Source organism: Pelodiscus sinensis, chromosome 2, assembly GCF_049634645.1.
Source record: "Pelodiscus sinensis isolate JC-2024 chromosome 2, ASM4963464v1, whole genome shotgun sequence".
Taxonomy (NCBI): Eukaryota; Metazoa; Chordata; order Testudines; family Trionychidae; genus Pelodiscus; species Pelodiscus sinensis.
The window spans coordinates 230,174,768-230,196,750 of NC_134712.1; the positions used below are offsets into that span (position 1 = coordinate 230,174,768).

Here is a 21,983-nt window from a genome sequence, read left to right on the forward strand (position 1 = left end):
TAGCTGCGCCCCCTCCCCCCCAGCAGACCTGGGAGACCCGAGCAAAGCCGCGGAGGCGCAGAGGTCCCGCCGCCTGTGCGGCTTTGCTCGGGTCTCCCTGCTGTGCTGGGGAGTCCCCCCCAGCACACCAGGGAGACCCGGAGCAGCTTTTCTCGCCCCGGAGGACGCGGTGGTGGGACCGCTGTGCTCTGGGCGGTCCTGCCGCCCGCGAGCTCCGGGGCGAGAAAAGCCCCGTTCGTAAGTGCGGATCCGACATAAGTCAGATCCGCGTAAGTCGGGGACTGCCTGTATTATTAACTCCTCATAAAATAAGAACTAGGGTTCATCAAATGAAATTAATAGGCAGCAGGTTTAAAACAAAACAAAGTATTCTTTCACACAATGCACAGTCAATCTGTGGAATTCTCGTCAGAGGATATTGTGAGGGCCAAGAGTATACTAGGATTCAAAAAAGAACTAGATAAAGGCATGAAGGAGAAGTCTATCAATGGCTATTAGCCAGGATGAACTAGTCTTTGTTTGCCAGTAGCTGAGAATGAGTAACAGCTCTACACAGCTCCTTTTTGCACAAAAACCTCTTGTGCAAAATGGCCTCTAATTAATTATGCAAATGAAGCATGGCAATATGCTAATCCACTTCATTTGCATAAGGTTTTGTTCAAGAGAGGTGCAGTGTAGACATAGCCTTAGATGTGCTCTCAACTACTTTTACACCTCCACTGTCTTTCTGCAAGTTGATTTCATTGTATTTCTCCAGTGCAATCTTTATGTTCTGAAAACCATTTGCAAATGTTCACCTCTTTTCAGAGTATTTGTAATCTAATTTGTACCCCTTTAAATATTACTTTTCTTTTTCCAGGGTGAATGAGGGCATAGGAAAAGATCTTTTAATGATCAAGATGTAAAAACAAAACATAAAAGTTTAGGGACAATGTAAAATAGAAAATATTTTAAAGCTGTCCTTTTCAATGTGGTTGCATGATCATCTCAGTAGTAATGCTTTTTCAAAAATGTGTGAATCTTAAAGTATACTTTATCCAAAGTGCAAATCATTATATTTATCAGTATGCATGTATATTTTTGTGTACAATACTTTTTTCTCAATGAAAACAGACTGAGATCAGTGGATCAGAGAATCCTTTTTGTTCGTGCGCTTTCCTTATAAATGTGTTAATTGCTGTATATAGTTAAATAATGTTACTGCAGTATCATGAGTTTATTCTGAGCATCCTCTATGGTTAACAAGAATAAATGTAGATACTATTGAAAATAATGAAATAAGCCTTAGAGATCTAAAGCTACACTAGGAAGTATTTAAGGAGATCATGGATTGTGTAGTGCCCCAAACACAGTGGCTACGTCTATACTGGCCCCTTTTCCGAAAGGGGCATGGTAATTTCAGAGATCGTAATAGGGAAATCCGCGGGGGATTTAAATATCCCCTGCGGCATTTAAATAAAAATGTCCGCTGCTTTTTTCCGGCTTTTAGAAAAGCCGGAAAAGAGCGTCTACACTGGCCCCGATCCTCTGGAAAAAGCGCCCTTTTCCGGAGGATCTTATTCCTACTAGGGCGCTTTTTCCGGAGGATCGGGGCCAGTGTAGACGCTCTTTTCCGGCTTTTCTAAAAGCCGGAAAAAAAGCGGCGGACATTTTTATTTAAATGCCGCGGGGGATATATAAATCCCCCGCGGATTTCCCTATTACGATCTCTGAAATTACCATGCCCCTTTCGGAAAAGGGGCCAGTGTAGACGAGCCCACATGTGTGTTCAATGAATAAATAATATTACAAAACATGGTATCGAGATTTAATATTAATGATTGTCAATGTAATATAATATTTTAATAATTTTATAATCATAAGTATTTGAATGTTGTGATATGTTATCATTCTGTTATTACATTTTGAGTTCCAGGTTGCTCAAGCGGATATTCAAGGCGTTCCTAAAGACCAAGAGGTAAAATACTTTCAAATAATGTGAAATAAATTTTTAAAACGACTTTTATATTTTGGAGTGTTGTGATTTCTGTAGTAATGTATTAGATAAGTATCTTCAGTATTTGCAAATTGGTAAACTGGAATTATACATTTTGTAAATACTATTATTGAATAAATTAATTAGTTTGGTTAATTAAAATCAATTTACATTTAAACATTATTGTTTAATGTTGCATATATTTTAATTAAAGCTCAAACCAAGATCACTTGTTCACTTAAAACTTCATCTAGTTCCTTCTGAAAAATTGCAAATAAAGTATTTTAATTCTTAAATGTTTGTTCCGGATCAAGCCAGAGACTGATGTTGGCTTTATCTGACCTTTAGGGCATGTCTATACTGAAGTGTTATTTCGGAATAACAAGGTGAGTGTCTACACAGCAAGCTAGTTATTTTGAAATAATTCTGAAATAATGGGCTTCTTATTTCGAATTCTGTAACCTTCATTTCACGAGAAATAACGCCTATTTCAAAAGAGCTATTTCAAAACAGGGTATGTGTAGACAGTGCAACTGTGATTATTTGAAATAAGTGGCCTCCAGGGATTCTCACAGCTGCCCTGGTGGCCACTGTGTCCACACTCATGAAAACATGAGCCTTTAAAGCTGCAGCCACAGGGTAAAAGTTTTGTGGCACAAGGAAAGCCATTCTAGCCCTATGTCACACACCAGCAGCCTTCAGAGCTTTTGCTGCCAACATGAGCGATCCCCGTGCTCTCACCAAGCCCTCCTTGGCTGCAAGGAAGCCTGCAGTCACCTCCCAAGCCCCTGCCTGGAGGCAAAAGAGGCGGTCCCCATCCTGGTCTCGTGTGGAGATCCTGGATCTCATTGAGTTCTAGGAAGAGGAGGCTAACCTCCAGGATCTTTGTTCCAGATGCAGGAATACCAACATCTATGGTGGATGGCTGACAGCCTCAGCCAGAAGGGACATATACGCACCCAGGAGCAGGTGTGCATGAAGTGAAGGAGCTGAGGCAGGCCTATACGAAGGCCAGGGAATGCAGCTCCCACTTAGGGGCAGCACCCAAGACCTGCCCCTATTTTGACCAGCTCCACTGCATCTCCACAGCAGACTTCTTTGCCACCTTTTCTGCTCCAAAGGAGCATGTGGACACATTTCATTGCTCTCATATCACTGTGCCCCCATACCTTTCTATATGCTTACCTGCCTCTTCCTCTAATTCTAAAAGCCTTGCTCAAACTGCTACTAGAAAAAGTGATGGTTATTCTCACAGCATCATCCCGGTCTAGCCAAATGTGGCATTCAAACCTCCTTCATCTATCTGTGATAATAGCTCTCCCATCTTCCCCTCAGGAGGAACTTCCTGTCACAGGATCCAGGAACCCTGATCCTTGAACCTAAACACATAATTCCTAGATAGTTCTTGAGTATGAAACTAACCTGTTTGTATAGTTTCCCATCAGTTCTATCTAGCAAGAAATGTACAAACCTATCTTCAAGAGTGGAAATGCTCTTTTCATTCTTCTCAAGCACCAGACTCTCTGCTCTTCAAGTTCCTATACCACAAATTGGATTTAAAGACACAGTGTCTATCAGTAAGCTCATAGTACGTTTGTCTGTTATTATGACCCTTTCATCCATTCAGGGCTTTTCAATTTTTGCCCATCCTACTAGAATTACATTTTACATGCCTTATTTTCTCCTCTATAGTACCCAACTCCCCAGGAAGATCTAAATGTGGTTCTCAATGTCCAGCACCCACTCACCCCTGTGGGCAGGGCAGCTGCTCTGCGGGGGGCACCACCCACTCACTAGGTGGCAGCCAACAGCAGCGCAACATTACAGGGGCTAGAGGACCCAGGAGGAGAGAACAGCACAACTCCCCTTCTGAGACTTTTAACAAGGTAGTTCAGGTGGTGACAGACAATATGACATCATTGTGTTATCTGAATGAACAACACAGCGTTAATTTATTTCAGTTATGCACTGGGGCAAAGCATCTTTGGGACTGCTGTATAGAAATAATATTCACTCAATAGCAATTCATGTGTCAGGGAAACAAAACACTCTTGCTGATCACGGAGCAGATTGATCACTCTATGCCTGAGTGATCCTTGAAAGATGAAGCAGTAAACTCATCTCTTCAGGTCATGTGGAAATTTGGTTCTAGTTCTTTTTGCATCCAGCAACAAGAGGAAATTTCATGCTAGCTTTAGTTGCCAGCCAGGAGCCCTATCTTGTTTCCCTGTTCCTGCCCAACACTGCTCTGTCCAGGGTTCTAGCTTCATATTGGTTGCAAGGCAGCCAGTTCTTTCTCTTTGAGCTCCAGAGGATAACTGAAACTGCTCTGGTCTGCAGCCCTTTTTATATGGGCCAACCTGGCCCTGATTGGATGCTTTTTATAGCCCTTCTCTGATTGACTGCCTCTTGCCCAGCCTCCTAAGGGCTGCACTTAACCTCTTTTCTGTCTGAGAGGGGAATTCAACTCCTCACGAGCATGTTTGTCTTGGGGTGTGTCTAGACTGGCCACGAGTATTTGCGCAAGAACACTGACTTTGTACTATACAAAATCAGTGGTTCTTGCGCAGATACTCCGATGCTCCCACTCAGGGATAAGCCCTCTTGTGCAAGTATTCTTGCGCAAGAGGGCCAGTGTAGACAGCCAAGTTAATTTCTTGTGCAAGAAAGCCCAATGGCTAAAATGGCCATCGGAGCTTTCTTGCACAAGAGAGCGTCTACACTGGCATGGATGCTTTTGCGCAAAAGCAAATCTTTTGCATAAAGGCACATGCCAGTAAGATGCTCTCTCGCACAAATACTTTTAATGGAAAAACTTTTCTGTTAAAAGTATTTGCGCAAAATCATGCCAGTCTAGTCATTAGCTAAAAAATAGAACTGAGTGGACTTCTAGGCTCTAAAATTTTCCATTGTTTTGTTTTTAGGTGTAATTATGTAAAAATATTTTTACAGTTTTAAGTTTCACTTTCATGATAAAGAGATAGCACTACAGTATTTGTCTGAGATGAATTACAAATAATTTTACTTTTGTTTCTTTCTTACAGCATAAATATTTTTAATACCAATAATATAAAGTGCACACTATATACTTTGTATTCTGTGTTGTAATTGAAATAAATATATTGGAAAACATAGACAAACACCAAAAATATTTCTAATAAATGTAAAATGGTATTCTGTTATTGTTTAACACTGCAATTAATCACTTGCATTAACTGTAATTAATTGACAGTCCTAGTAATTATGGTATCCTAGGTAAAAGGACAAGCTAACACTGATCTAACCTGAACTACAGTTCCTCATTTAGAGGAACCTTTAGAGAAGCCATGCATAAAGAAATGACAAGATAGAAACAGAGCTTGGATTTGAGAGTGTGAAGAGAGGTACAAGTTAAAGATGATATTCTGGTTATGAGCCTGAGTTAGATGGAGTTTGGTAGCATTGCCCATAGTTAGTGGCAAAGTAGGGAGGTATGTGTAACTAGTAAAAGCATAAAGTGATCCATTTTTGCTATGGCTGTCTTAAATTGGAAATTATCTGGATGTGCCCAAGGAGTTAGAAAGACTGGCCAAGATTTTAGTTTGACTGGATAGAAACTTGCCTGGAGAGGAGAAGTAGATCTGGGTGAAGATAACAGTTGAAGTTGTATTTTCTAATAAGATTACCTTGACGTAAAGTGTAGAGGGAGCAGAGAAAGGAGTTGAGACCAAAGAGTTCTGTGGAACCCAAATTGAACATTGAGACATGAGTGAAGAGGGTCCTTTGGATCAAATGCTGAATTAGTGATTAGAGAAATAGGAGGAGAACCACAAAAGGAGAATCATGAAAGCTAAGAAAAGACCAAATTACAACATGGAAAATATTGTCAGTGGTGCCAAAAGTATCTGAAGGATCAGAAAATGAAGTCAGAGTATTAGTCCTAAGATTGGTGAAAACTATTTTACTGGAATGTAAAAGGTGAAAGCCAAATTGGAGTAGAACTAGGAAGATACTGGACCATAAGATCTCCACAAAGGGTGTGTCTAGACTACATGCCTCCTTCGACGGAGGCATGTAGATTAGCCAGATCGGCAGAGGGAAATGAAGCCGCGATTAAAATAATCGCGGCTTCATTTAAATTTAAATGGCTGCCCCGATCTGCCGATCAGCTGTTTGTCGGCAGATCGGGGGAGTCTGGACGCGATGCCCCGACAAAGAAGCCTTTCTTCATCGACACAGGTAAGCCTCGTGAAACCAGGTTTACCTGTGCCGATGAAGAAAGGCTTCTTTGTCGGGGCATCGCGTCCAGACTCCCCCGATCTGCCGACAAACAGCTGATCGGCAGATCGGGGCAGCCATTTAAATTTAAATGAAGCCGCGATTATTTTAATCGCGGCTTCATTTCCCTCTTCCGATCTGGCTAATCTACATGCCTCCGTCGAAGGAGGCATGTAGTCTAGACACACCCATAGTGGTTATACACTGCTGTTTCAGAGAAATAAGTATATTTAACCCAGAAAGAACAGCACAGAAATGGTCATAGGTATTTCAATTAACCTAAAGAACAAATTTCACTAAGATATTAAAAAGCAATTGTTTGTTGATACATTAAATAATAGTTCATTCTTTTTTTTTTTTTTTTTTTGATAGACACTAATTTTGGAGAATATCTTACCTGATGAAAAATCTCTTTCAAGGAATTACAAAGAGGCAGTAGATTTTAAAGGTATACTTTTTTTCTCTTTTGCAAGAGACAGAGAATGTTTGATAATTGGTGCGATCATGCCGTAATACATTATGGAATGTGGTGGAACACATTTGAGATGTATAAGTCTCTGATCTTTTATTAAGAATATTCTGCTGCAGCTCAGTCTGCCATACTTACTATACATTAAGGAAAATTTCTTAAAGCAATCAGTTCATTCTTTAGTCAAATTGTATTTTGTGAACATTTATAAAAGGCATTCATTTATAAGTATATACTGAAAAGCTGTTTTTCTTTGGGACCTTATACTTTCAAAAAAGATGGTTCATGATAAAAATATATTAAAGCTAGTGTGCATTCATTTTTAAAATATTATATTGTACTGTCTAACATAATTTCTCTTATGCAGGTAATAAGAGATGGGCTGTAAGACAAAAGGTTTTAATTTGCAACGCTTCCATCAAATGAGAACAAATTTGGTCAACAGTTCAATTAGAACCAAGCAAAACTATTGATATGTGCAGAATTAGTAATATCTTGATCGAAAATCATTATTTTCATAGAGTCTCCAGGGATTTAAAATGTAATATAACCATTTTCAGTAATCAAAATGACATTTTCTTAAACCACAGATTTTAACTCCCTATCACCTAGATTATCAAAAGAAATGAAAACATACCTCATCCCTTCAGTTCTGCCACTCATTTTCTGTTTGATCTTTTCCAAGTTAATTCATTTATTTGTACTTAATTTTCCATGTCTGTAAAGTAGAGATGATACTTACTCTACTTTATAAAGTTCTTTTTAGATCAGTTGATAACAGGCACTGAATAATAGGTAATTATTAGTATTAGTACTATATTATTATTTATCTCTAAATAAATATTTGACTGCTAAAGATTTGAAAAAGCTTGCAATATATTTCTATATGCTCTGGCTTGTTCTTACAGACACTATCATATGTGCTATCATGCCATGCTGTATATTACGTCTTCCCCAATTCCTATACCTAGTATTTATCTCTTCAATGTGTATTTTTGCCAGTGTACCTCCAAAAATACTATAAACACTGTTTCTCAAGATATATATTAATATACTCGTCTTATTTTTGCAGGGCAACTTTGCAGATCTCAGCCTTTTTCATACCTTTGAACTTTTAGCACACATGAACTCCACTAGCAATTATCTACCCCCAATATTTTCAGGAAAGGATGCTTTTGACACAATAAATGGAGTAACGGGTTCCTTATAAAGAAATAAATCAGTGTCTTGGTCATATTTAGTTGTGGAAAATTACCCCTTTGCTTGCTCAGAAGAGAGAGTCAGTAAACCAAGAAGTCCATTCTAGCCATGTTTCTTTTCCAAATACTCCCTATGTGATGATAATACTAGGCTGTTGCAGGAGTATTATTGCAGTAGCATTATTGTCACAGAGATGGGACTTGGAGATGAAATGACTCTTGTAGCATTATGCAACATAAACATATAGTCTTATTACTTGCTCATATGTAGGTCTGGTATATTATACTGTAAGTGGGAAGCATTTTATTTTAATTTTTAAGAGCGAGGGTAGGGAGAATCCAGACTCTATATATGTATCAATAGCAGGATACCTATCAAACATTTCAAAACTTACTTTTCAAGATAAATTAAATACATTGTTAAATAGGTGTTATTTTTATTGATGTCCATAATGATTTAATTAGAATGGTTGTTTGTTTACACAGAGATCTTTAAATTTTCCTTTATATATTCAAAACACAATGCTATTAATACGTGTCCAAGTTAGTATTTAATGATAAGATAACATACTGTTTCCTGAATAATATTATGTTATAGGATTTTACAGGATAAGTTGCTAGCAAATTATTTAAAAAATACCATTGTTCATTCAACCTTAATTTCCTGTATTTTAAATGTTTTAATGAGCGAATTTAACAGATATTCATTTTAAGCTTTTGTGTAGACTAAAATGTTCTTGATGCCTGATTTTCAGATATGCTGAGCATCCGTAGGTCCAGCAGAAGTAATTGTGCACTGTGGGTGCTCAGTACTTTTGCATATCAAGCCATTCATGACTAAAGAAGGCTCCTAAATCCATGTCCTCTTTCTGAGGTGACAACTTTCCCCAGTCAACAAAGGCTAATTGGTGTCTGTCTGTGTCATTACAAAACTGTATTGAACGATGTTAACAAACACTCTTTGAGCAAAGGTTAGTTAACATCAATTATGATTGCCGTTGTTATCTGGGTACAAACTCCTATGTCCATATATGTTAAGATAGTTTCAAAGTTTGTCAATTTTGATTTTTATATTTGTAAAAAATTTGTATTAATTTCCCTCTATTTTGGTTTCAGCTTTATTGAGATATACAAAACGCGGAAGTCAACACGTGGATCGGTCGACAGGGAAAGCTGTTGTTGACTGATCCCTTATGCCTCGTGAGAGGAGGAGGACTGATCCGTGTCTTGACTGCTTAGCCAGCACAACGCGGCGGCCATTTTTATTTTAATGAAGCGGGGGATATTTAAAGCCCTGCTTCATTGATTAGGTCGGGTAGTCTAATTTACATGCCTCTGTCGGCAGAGGCATGTAGTCTAGACATACCCTTAGTAGAACCCAGTAGAACTGTTGGTAAATGCAAATTTAATAGTGAAAGAATATATTAATGTAAAATTCTGAGTTCATTGAAATTTTGTATAATAAAATCAGAATATGATTTTTGATCACCAAAATTCTAACAAAACTTTCCTAGTTCATCTGTACAAATGATTTTTTTGTTATATTAAAAAAGAAAATGTATCCTTCAAAGAGCAGCGGATGAGAAAAGAACTTATTTCACAATCAGGGTTTAAAAAAAATTCAGCCTCACACAGAGAGGCCAACATTCAGGGATCAAGAGAGGCAGTTACTCCAGGGTGTAGTGATTCAAAAGGGCTTAGGGCTGCCGCTGTTGCTACTACAGGTGTGGAAGGAGCCAGGGCCCTTGATTCTTTAAATCGCTACCTGGTGCTCTCTAGGCAGCTCTCAGGAATGGCTAGGGCATGGGGGCGGGGGCACAGTGTGGCACTCTCCAGACAAGGCTGAGGGCTGCTTGTCCAGCCCTGCCCCTTTTGCCTAAGTCCTTGCCCCATATGTGAGCACAGATCTGCCACCCACCTTGCCCAGGGACCTGGCAAGTCTGTTGGCACCCATGCACACAGATATGTAGGTTTCCCTGCCCTATTAAATGTTTATCTCCTGCAAGGATTCTGGCTGCCTAGAACCAGATCTAATCATTACCTAGGTTTTTTACTCAAACTTTTCAAAAAATACATCTTTGAGTAGAGATAAAATTTCAGGCCTAGTGATGACCAGTTTGGAAAGCTTTAAGTTTGTGAAAACGAGGTCTGACATGGAAATGATTTTAAGCATAATAGGCTACTCACAACTTGCCTATTTGTGGAATATTTAGATGATCCGTTGCATATTTTCTGTGAGAAGAACCATTATATATATATATATAGATAGATATAGATATATATTAGAGGTGTGGGAGTGTTTCTGTCTGTCCGCAAATCCATTTGTTCAAGAACTTCTCCTAAATGGTAAGAGCTAGAACCACCACATTTGGTTTGCAGCTTCCTTTTCTCCTAACTTAAAGTAAAGTCAGGATTTGGTTGTATCAAGAAATCTGGAAGTGCCAGGAATGGGACTGTTTTCCATAATATGCAAAAGGAAGAGCTGCTGTTTGGAGGGATGTGTTATGAGAGTGGCCACTAGGGGCAGCAAGCCCACAGGGGAGAGCTATCCTGCAGAGTGTCCACCGGGGGCAGCTGTACCACCAAGGGACCTCAGAGGGCATGGCCCTGATCCTCCAGCACCTCCCAGCTTGCCGCCAGCCTTGTCCTGGAAAGAGGTGGAGGGCTGGGTGGCAGCGGGTGGATGGCTCATCCTGTGCCAGGTGCAGGGTCTGCTGGCTGGATGCTGGCAGGCTTGCAACTTGCACAGGCACCGTGGGCAGATTGTGCCCCTTTAAGGGCTCCGGGGCTGGGAGGGGGACAGAAGAGTTTTCCTGGTTTGGCCTAGAGTGGCCACCAGGGCAACCTGGGAAGGGCTAGCCTCCAGCTAGTTCAAATTAAGTGGCTACACAGCCCTTAATTCGAACTAAGCGTTACTCCTCGTTGAATGAGGTTTACCTAGTTTGAATTAAGCACTCCATTTTTATTTTAGATTTCGGATCCTAATTAAATTCAAAATAGCGGTTTGCATGTATAGCTGCTATTAAAGTTTGTAGAGTAGACATAGCCATAGAGATGAGTGTGGTGGAGGCAGTACCTGATCAATTTTGGGGCAAGGAATTTTACTCCTGCTATTTTCTCACCAAGAAGAAATTGGGAGGATGGAGACCCATCTGGACCTTAGCAATCTCAATCGGTATTTCAGGAAGCAGAGATTCAGCATGGTAACTCTAACTTCTATATTCCCAGCTTTGATTGGTTCACGTCCCTCAATCTGCAAGATGCGTATTTCCATGTGACGATACACCCAGCACAGACATTTTCTGAGGTTCGTTGTAAGCACACAGCACTTTCAATACAAAGTCCTTCCGTTCAGCCTCTCCTCCGCATCGAGTTTTCTCAAAGACCCTCGCGGTGGTGGCAGCGTATATTCTTCGTCAAGGTATCATGATCTTCCCATATCTAGACAATTGCCTGATCATTCGAAAGTTCACTGTCAGCCACTCAGGTCACAATAGACTTATTCATGGATCTGGGACTTGTGTTGAACGTCCTGAAGTCCTTGCTCGTACCACAAAGATCCCTCGTGTTCATTGGGGCACTTTTAGATTCTACAGCGGCCAAGGCCTATCTTCCTACAGAGAGGTTCCACATAATACAGAGCCTCACACAGACACTGTCCCTCAGCCCAAGAGTGTCAATACTTACTTATCTCCAACTCTTGGGGCACATGTCTGCCACGACATATGTGGTACAGCATGCCAGACTACGCTTCAGGTGCCTGCAACATTGGCTGGCGTCCATATATCACCTGGGCAATTGCGCCTACACAGGCTAGTAATATTGCCATCAACAGTGAAACGATCCCTCATGTGGTGGACTTCTCCGACCAACATGCTCTCCGTGGTTCCTTTCCACCGTCTACATCCCACTGTCCAAGTTACTTCGGACACCTCTCTCCTAGGATGAGGAGCCCACTGCGAGGGCGAATTCACTCAAGGCCAATGGAATGCTCATGAAGTCCTGCAACACATCAATTTTATGGAACTCAGGACGGTATTCAATGCATGCAAGACATTCCTTCCCAGGAACTGTGGTCAGATGGTTCAGGTCTTCTCCGACAACACCACTATGGTGTATTACATCAACAACAAGGAGGATCCAGATCCCTCTGTGCAGAAGCTATGGAATTGGTGTATCAGTCACAAAATTACTATGATGGCAACACACCTACCCAGCAAGGACAATTTCATTGCAGATGCGTTGAGCAGACACCTCTTTCCTCAACACGAGTGAGAACTCAATCCGGAAGTGATTCCACTCGATATTCCAGTGCTGGGGACACCCCACTATAGACTTGTTTGCCACACATCTCAATGCAAAATGTCCCAAATACTGTTCCAGAGCCAGTCTGGGCCCCAAGTCTCTGGGAGATGCGTTCCTGATAAGCTGAATTCATCATCTTCTCTACGCTTTTTCTCCTGTCCCACTTCTCCCAAGAGTGCTGGAGAAGATAATCGACGACAAGGCCATCGTGATACTAATAGCTCCATTCTGGCCAAGACAGACCTGGATCCCTCTTCTACTGCAAATGTCTCGCCAACCACCATATCCATTACCCAAACGACCGGATTCGCTCATGCAGCCAGGGATGTTCATGCCACAACCACAAATCAACCGAATGCACCTCACAGCATGGCTCCTAGTTGGTTCCATAGTACAGAAGTACTTTGTTCACAAGAGGTGAAACAAATATTACTTCACAGCAGATGTGACTCCACACGAAAGACTTTATAAGTGGCATCGGTTCCATTCGTGGTGCATAGCCAATGATTTCGATGCGATCTCCACTCCAATTCATCACATTCTTGATTACGTCCTCCACCTACACCATTCTAAACTAGGCCTTTCATCTATTAAGGTCCATCTCTCGGCAATTTCTGCATTCAGACAATCAATTGAAGGCTTTTCAATTATGTCTCACCCAATGACTAAACATTTCCTGAAGGGTTTAATGAACTTACACCCTCCATACAGGAAACCACCTGCTCTGTGGGATCTTGAATTAATTTTGGACACTCTCACATACTCACCCTTTGAGTCTCTAGCCACATGTGACATTCAGACCCTCATCATGAAAGTACTCATCAAAAAATGAGGAGTAGGTTAGTTCGAACCAAGGGGTTTGGTTCGAACTAACACATCCCGGCATGCACTTTCACTTTCGAAACAGCTGTTGATTGGAGTAACGTGCCAGCAAGATCATGCTAATGAAGCATGGGATATTTAAATCCCCTCTTCATTGACTATTTCAAATGCTTATATTTGCATCGCTAGTTCAAACTAGGGTGCAAGTGTAGACATACCCGAAGGAGTTAAGTTTGTTTGTGAGTTGGCAGGAAGGATAGAACATTTTCCAGTAAAAACCAGTTTGTGGACAGCCGAAGAGACCCAGATAAGGGAAGGAAACTGGGAGAGGAAACATCACTAGTGCCAGACTCAGCCAGCAGGAGTACTTTGGGATGACCATGTCATATGACAGGGTCCCCATCATCCTGGATCACCTTTGTACTGGCTGTTCTACAACAAATCCAAAAAGAGTCCCTTTATAGAGAGCTTACTCCCCAAGGCCCAGATTCAGCAAGCTGTATAAGTATGTGCAAAGCATATGAATATTTTTGTTGACGCATATCAGTTTGTGCTTAAAGATAAGGATGTGCTCAAGTGCTTTGCTTTTTCAGTGCCTAAATTAAGGCTAGATACAAACTGGCATAATAAATGCAGAGTGTAGGATAGATAGAATGAAAGTAACATTGATGCATCTGACAAAGTATTTTTTACCTATGAAAGCTTATTCCCAAATAAATCTGTTAGTCTTTAAAGTGCCACAGGATTCCTTGTTGTTTTTGAAGCTACAGACTAATACAACTACCCCTCTGAGACTTGTAAGATGTTAGTAATGCTTGCTGGCCACCTGCCTGGCCATAATCAAACCCTGGACAAAACTATAGTTTAAATTTAATAGAATTTAAGGCCAACAGTAACCATCAGATCATCAAGTCTGACCCCCTGTATCTGACAGGCCACTTAGATCAGCAGACAGAAGCAAAAAATTCACATGCTGATCGATTATTGAAAGATCTCTTCCTGACTTGTCTTCTAATATTGGTCACACAGAAATGTAGAATCCAAGGTCCTGAAGTGGATTCAGCTCTTGGTATGCCAGACACTCAAGTCACAGGTGGTGCTAGTCAAAAATTTTGCAATGGAGGGATTTTCTACCAAAAAAATGCCCTTTCTGCAAAAATCAAAATTTTCCACAAGAAATGTCAGCAAGCTGACAGATTTCAGTTTTCAATGCAGAAAAAATTGAAATGGGAAGAAAATAAATGGGGAATTAAAAAAATGATTTCCACAGCCCCAGTCTAATCCTTCTCCTGCCATCCTTAATACAGGGAAGTAGGGAGCCAAGTAAACTTAATGTCCGCAATGTAGGTGGACTGTTGAAGCTGGCCAACCAGATAATAGCACTGGTAAATGTATTATAAATGTAGTCAGTCAGTCAGTCTGTCTGTCTGTCTGTCTTTCCACTAACATCCCTCCCCAGCAACTCTACTTCACCCTGTCTTTCCTATGACTGGAACAAAGTTAATGGGCCACTGAACTTTGAATGGTTCCTTCAAATATTAACCGCTTATTCTAAACAATCTGTTCCATCATGTACTTAGCTGTGACACTATCAATAAGTTTCCCAGCGCAGAATTCCTCTGTGTAATCTCAAAAGCTTGTCTCTGTCAACCTCAGAAACTGGTTCAATAAAAAATGTTACCTCATTCACTTTGTTTATCTAATAGTTACAGGTAGTCATATTCAGTAATAGTGTAGTAGTTCCCTGAGGATTTTATTAAGAAAATAATCCAAAGTTTTAAACAGCATGCTACGTACAGGTCTGTTACCTTGGTTACAAGAAGGCAGAAGATCTACTTGTTGAAGACCACATGAGGACCAAATACTCCATTTGTACTTCCTTCCCCATCAGGGCTACAAGCAGAGGAATTTTCATCTTAAAGTTCACCTCATGAAGAATGTGATTTGCCCTTAGTTAGAGTTTAACCCCAACTATAAGGCAGAGGATTTAGAGTCAACCAGGAGTGCTCCTCCAACTGCTTCTGATACTAACCATGAGTCTGGTGATAAATGTCACACTTTATCTTCAATGTCAGCCTTATTAAAGCTCTCCACACATTCTGTTTCTGATAGGTGTGAAAGGTGTCAGATGTTTCCCAGAAAGTTTTGTGTTAAGTTTTCTGATAAAGGTATGAGACTTGATAAATTCAGATGCTCACCAGTTCTTCCGAGGCAGCACTCTCTGCTCCAGACCCTTCAGGGCTGTCAAGATTAGTATCTTCACCTATTCTGGATTGGTCATTCCTCCTCTGTTCAGCCAGTTCAGCATATTCATTCCAGGATGTACCCCAGCTCCTATCCTTCGTACCAATGAAAGCTTACTGAATCAACAAAACCCCTCTGGTAGACCCCAACCTCTATACCTTTTACAGCTAAGTGAGTGGGAAGTCAAGATCAAGACCTTCGACAAGATTTTGACTATTTCTTTACCCATCCTATTCCTGATTCCTAGGTGGTTAGAGCTTCTAATGAACAATCCAGTTCTGCCCTCAAATGATTCCCAATAATCAGAAATTTAAGAGACTTAATGTATATACAGCCAAAATGTTTATTTCACTGCCACTCTTCACATGACAGTTGCTAATTACCAAGCTTTTCTTGTCAAAATATAATTTTATTATTTTTTCTGAAATTTCAAAATTTGCTGCCAAATTGTCAAAATTGATAAAAAACAGTTTTTAGCTTTCGTTTCTGAGGGACACTCTACAGTTCAAACATCTTGTTAGGCATCACTAGGCACCACTAATATTGCTTCATATCCCATAGCAACTACTATGGCCATGAGGCACATTTCCTGGCGGCAGACTTTTGGTATTCTAAAGGAACTGCAGAACACAACAGATTTACACTTAAGGGGTCTAAATTGTTTTCTACCAAAACAGATGCCACTATGTGCTTTCTGAAGGACTGCCATACGTACACAAAGGGAACAGTTTAGGTCTCAATCTTACTCTAGGCCTTCTTTCCAACAGGGGCCATAGTATGCTTCCAAGAGAAGTCAAGTCTTCCTTGATGTTGCCAGCTGTCTTCATCAATGGCAAGACCTTCTCACCACACATATGCAACCTCTAAACAGTCATTTTAACTTTTTGATCAAGGAGAGCACACTAAGGCTGCATCTAGACTGGCATGATTTTGTGCAAAAGCAACCACTTTTGCGCAAAATCTTGCCAACTGTCTACACTGGCAAGTCTACATGACTTCGTAATGTACAAAATCAGTGATTCTTGCGCAGATTCTCTGATGCTCCCACTCAGGGATAAGCCCTCTTGCGCAAGTATTCTTGCACAAGAGGACCAGTGTAGACAGCAATGTTAATTTCTTGCGCAAGAAAGCCCAATGGCTAAAATGGCCATCGGAGCTTTCTTGCGCAAGACAGCATCTACACTGGCACGGATGCTTTTGCACAAAGGCACAAATCTTTTGCACAAAGGCACATGCCAGTCTAGACACTCTGTTGCACAAATACTTTTAACTGAAAAACTTTTTCATTAAAAGTATTTGCGCAAAATCATGCCAGTTTAGATGCAGCCTAACGGTGTGTCTACTCTGAAGGGTTTAACTTGAAATAATCTACACAAATTGAACTACATCAATTGCATAGCTTATTTTGAAATAGGGAGCATCTACACAGCACTTATTTTGAAATAGAGCCCTCTTCCTCTGACTTCCCTTATTCCTCATACAATGAGGGTTACAAGAGTCAGAGTAAGAAGTTCTCGAGCTTGACAGTATTTTGACACTATTTCGAAATAATCACCTGCTCTGTAGATGTGGGCTAAGTTATTTCAGAATAGAACTGGTTATTTCAAAATTGTGTAGCAGTGTAGATGTGTCCTAACTGTATTTCATCCCTGTGGATTATGCCTGTCCTCTTTCACTGTGTTGGGAAGGTATTACATATGACAAATCAGTCCCCAGCACAGTAAAAGAAGGATGTGTTATCAAATTTACCTCCATCCCTTTTCCAAACTCACTTTCCCCATTCATTTTCAAGGGCCTTCTCATAAGACTTCAAGACATAGGGTCTTTTCTAGATTTGGGAGCAATACACGAAGTTCCTTACAAATATAGAGGGAAAGCTTTCTATTCACAGTATTGATTGTCTCCAAAGAAATCTGATAATCTTCACCCCTTCTAGATCTAAGAAAGTTAAAGTATTTCATCAAGAAAATCAAGTTCAGGATGCTCACCCTCACTTCTGTAATTCATTCCTTTATGGCTAAAGATTGAAATGTTAACTTGATTTACAGGGTACATGTTTCGAAATTGCAATATATCCAAACCACAGGAAGTACCTTTGATACATCATAGGCATCACAGGACCAATGTGTAGTACATGGGATATCAAACACCCAGATCAAAAACAGCTCAAAGTCATCTGGACAGGCCATAGGCCTGAAACTAAATTTGGACAAATCATAGTTACAACTAACAAATAGAGCATATAATCTTTCAGAAGTCTAGACCTCAGTGCTATTATCACCATAGCTAACCTTCCAAAGCAGAGAGCACTTTAGCAAATAATTATCCATTATCTATGCTGAGGCAAAATACAAGTTCTAAGCAATTATAGCAGGCCAGAGAATCCAGCTCACGTAATCAAATATCTCATGTAAATCAGATTTTAAAGTATTTTCTTGCCATAGAGAGGAGACTGCGTGAATTATCAGAAGCGAGAAAGGCTTTGCTTGAAAGTCTGGAATCAAATCTTGAAGATCTACAACAAGCACAGGCTCTAGCATCTAGCCAACCAAGCATTATGGCTGGTAAGTACAGGGGTAGGTGCTGATCCTGCATTCCTAACTCTGCCAGAACTGCAATTTGAGTTTTATGTTCACATGTAAAGGCTTTTTGAACCGTTCTAAAAAGAGATTTGCCTGGTTAAGTAGTGCAAGATAGACACATTATTAATATAAAGATTTGTTGTATTGATAAAGCACATTGCAAAGACTCCCTGACAGCCTTTCCCAGCCCCTCCCACTGAGCTATTGCATCACTGTGTACAGCACTGAGGGCAGGAGGGTGGAGCTAGGAGCACTATGGCACAGAAGGAGCTGCTGGTATGGGATGGGAAAGGAAGGGGAAGAACATGGGAGTTGCAGGCTGTGGATGCGCTGGAGTCATGGGGAATCATGTGCCCCCCTTTGTTGGTGTATCTTCCCCTCCCCTACCAGTTATAAAGCACCATAGCTTATTACTTTCTTTGTGCAAGCTTAAAAGAATTTACCTTCAGAAAAACAGTATGCAGAAATAGGATGGCAACTTGGTCTTATTAAAAAAACTCAATCAAAACACACATTTTGATATTTCAATATGTTGCTATAGCAAATTTGTAAACTCACAAGGAATTATGAACACTTGTATAGCTTAAACATGCCCAGTTTGTTCTAGTTTTTTGTGTCTAACTTTTGCTTATCTTATTAAATGATTGTATTAATAGATTCCAAGATTAGAAGGGATCAATTTGATAATCTAAGTCAGGGATAGGGAACCTAATGCCCAGGGGTTGGACGCAGCTCCTGACTTGCCTGTATCCAGCCCTTGAGACTCAGGGCTCTTCTGTTGGGGTGCCTATCCCAGCCATCACCCAGGCTGTTTTAACCCTTTATGGACCAGAGTGGGACCAACGCCCTGTCACATGCCTTGTTTTAATCTATTTCATGTATGCAATCTTAATTTTTATATCTTTCTAGCTTTTCCAAATCCTTTTTTGGGGGGTTACTATTTCTTTATATAACATATTAAGATGAATTTTGTAACCATTCACCTGGAAAAGATTGAAGCATGCAAAACCTAAACTTGAACAACAGATTGATTCAGTGGAAGTTAGCTTTTTTAAAATTCTTCCTCTGGCTATGCCTTGTAAAATAGTAAGATAAAGAAAACACCGAGCCTACGTCTAGACTGCAGGCTTCTTTCGGAAGAAGCTTTTCCAGGAGACATCTTCAAAAAAAACTTCTTACGAAAGAGAGTATCCACACTGCCAAAGTGCATCGAAAAGGCGATCTGCTTTTTCGAAAGTTAGCGTCCACACTGAATGGATGCTATCTCGCATTTAATCTGTGATTACTATGGACGGAGTGGCCACCAGGGCACCTGAGCTTTTTTCTCTTTCCTTTTATTTGGAAAGAACTCCCATTTCTCCGTCCCCACACGCCTTTTTCCAAAAGAGCTCTTTTGGAAAAAGTCTTCTTCCTCATAGAAAGATGTTTTCCAATGTCGGAAAAATCCCTCTGTTCGTTCGATTTTTTTTCAAAAGAACTCAATTGCAGTGTCGACATAAGTGAAGGGTTTTTGGTTTTTTTTTTTTTTTTAAACGGCCATTTCTCCAAAAAAGCCCCACCTCTTTAATGTATACATAGTCGTAGTATGGAATGGAGTATATACAAAGTGGTGTTCTACATCAGAGGAGAGTCACTTAGAGGGGTTGCAGTTGATTGTGCTTTAAAGGGAATATGTTTTCTTTTAAATGTTTGCCATTATTAGATTTCTAGATATGTCCTGCTTCAGTATTGTGAGAGTTCAGATATACAAACGAGGCCTACATTTGACCATTCTCTGTCGTTGTACAGTGCTATAAGAGACAGTACTTAAAGTATAAGAAGGAAGGAGATTTTCTTTTATTTTGTCTACATATATTTGTACATATAAAAACTAGATACTGTTTTTACTAAATGGAACATAATAGTTTCTAAGGTTTCATTCTATTGTCTAAAAGATCTTTCTTTAGATAATTGCCTGTAGCAATTGTACACTACCTGAATAAAGAATGCTCATGGCAGAAACACAAAAGTCCCTTTTAGTGTTCCATATTTTGTATATTTCATTTTACAGAGAACACCTATGAAATATTTTCTCCATTTAATGCACAAAAACCTTCCTTTCTCTTTAGAGAGCAAAGTAGAGGAGCTAACCAAGAAAAGAGAGATTTTACTTGCAAAGCTGGAAGTAAATCTAAAAGATTTGCAAGAAGCACAGGTTTCTGCAATGGGCCAGATGGAAAAAGAGAAATTGAGTGGTGAGTGCAAAGTAAATAAATTGCAGTCATCAGGAATCTTGATGGCGGGAGGAGGGGAGCAGTATCCTCTGTGGACTGAATACTTGGACTAAGAATACAAATTCTTACACTTTCACTTATGAATACTCAGGACGAGATTAAAAAATGGGAGTTAGACTCAGCATTGCAACATCTAACATTTAGGTGCCCTGTTTCTCTATGGAATTCACAGTCCTAAGTTAGGTATCAAGGCTCCTTATACAATGCACAGAGAGGATGAGGTGCCTAAGAATGTGAATTACAAAAGCCAGCACACTGTGAGGAGTTGCCTAAGCTGGCTGGTAGAAAGCTGTTTCACTTTATAAAAATATGTATCTATTAATTGTGCCAGAGAAGGAATGACAGTGATTCTGTAGGCCAATGATTAGGACACCGAGAGACACAGGTTCCAGTACCTGTCCTCCGTCATAGATTAAATGATGAAATTACATAAACTGCCACATATTAAATACCCTAAACGTCATTAATGCAGACTTAAGATTCTCCAGTAGTGCCTTGTGCTCTTCCAGAATATTGAGAGTGGCTAACCTTAAACATCTGGAAACCAGGAATACAAGTCCGCCCCTTGTTTGTCTGCACAGCGAAGTTAGTCTGGACACTCCGCGGTCGACATCAAAAGCTCCTTTGTTGACCGCCCTGGTAAACCTCATCCCACAATCCTTCATTTTGATGTAAATGAAGCGGGGATTATTTAAACCGCCGCTTCATTTTCCTATGTCTACAAATCTCATCCACATGGCTCTGTCAGTGGAGCCATGTAATGTAGACATACCCTATCAGAGGCTCAAGCTTGTCTGACAAATAGAAACCCACAACCTGAGTGAAATTGAATCTTGTGTCTTTAGTAATGACTGTTGTGGAACCCAGTGTGTTTCCTGCCCATTTCCAGGTAATCTTCACACCTTTTCCACTCTATATCATCTAAGAGGTGTCAGGGAGCTACCTACTCAGATGCACCAGGTAATCAGCCTCGGTACTGGGCCCAGTGCCTAGCAAAGGAAAATTGCTTCTTTCAAACTTTTCTTGGTAGAATTAGAGGAGATACCACCAGTGAAACGAGGTGTACCGGTAGTTCGGAATAGGCACCCTAGTCCGAACTACCTAGTTCGAGCCCCGTGTAGCCGTGCTGCACGGGGTTCGAAGCAGCGGGGATTAAAAAATGGCGGCTCCCCGCTTATGCTAATGAAGACCGGGAAATTCAAATCCCGGGCTTCATTAGCAAGTGCGGTATGCATACATTACCCTCCTAGTTCGAACTAGGAGGGTAGTGTAGACATACCCAGAGAGACACTGGGAACATCGAGTACGCAGATGCCCTGAGGGCTAAAGGCAAAAGAATTGGCAGCCCCTAATTCTGGTGCACAAGTCAAGAAAGCAGTCGTCCAGATCGGCACCTTTGACACTGAAGAAGTCAGCACTGGCCCTTTCCGAGGGACCAGCATGCAAGTACAAGCACCTTCGATACCATCAGTGCAGACAATCACGTGCACCCCGGCACCAACCTTCTCGGTACCACCACTGCTTACAGCACATGCTGATTTAGCATTAACTTTGGTACCTGGCACACCATTATTCAGTATCAATGGTATGCCAATCCACCCAGAACCTGGGCTGATCACACCACCGGCTAGTTCAGCACAGCCATTCCCCTCAGATGATGAAGAGGAGGAAGACATGACCCCACAGACTCCATATCACTCCTCCCCAAACCATACCAATCCCACCCAAACAGGGGCAGCTGTACCCTACTTGGCCATATTGGGACCACTGGGCATAATATAGAACCCAGTCCCAGGCAACTCCCAAACCCACAACTCTTCCTACCACAAACCTCCTTCACCTTCATCTCCATCTCAA

At 40.7% G+C, this 21,983-nt stretch overlaps 1 protein-coding gene across 8 annotated transcripts in view; it reads left to right on the forward strand.

The window, feature by feature from the left end:
* Nucleotides 1–21,983, forward strand: part of CCDC7 (coiled-coil domain containing 7) — a 347,366-nt gene that overhangs the window by 245,333 nt on the left and 80,050 nt on the right. For 7 of the 8 annotated variants that reach the window (XM_075922671.1, XM_075922670.1, XM_075922665.1 and 4 more), the window contains 4 exons: nt 1,910–1,957; nt 6,605–6,680; nt 17,716–17,835; nt 19,962–20,087. In XM_075922671.1, the coding sequence (XP_075778786.1) occupies nt 1,910–1,957; nt 6,605–6,680; nt 17,716–17,835; nt 19,962–20,087 (370 nt within the window). The remainder of the gene's footprint in view (nt 1–1,909; nt 1,958–6,604; nt 6,681–17,715; nt 17,836–19,961; nt 20,088–21,983) is intronic. The other variant, XM_075922666.1, reaches the window with a different exon arrangement.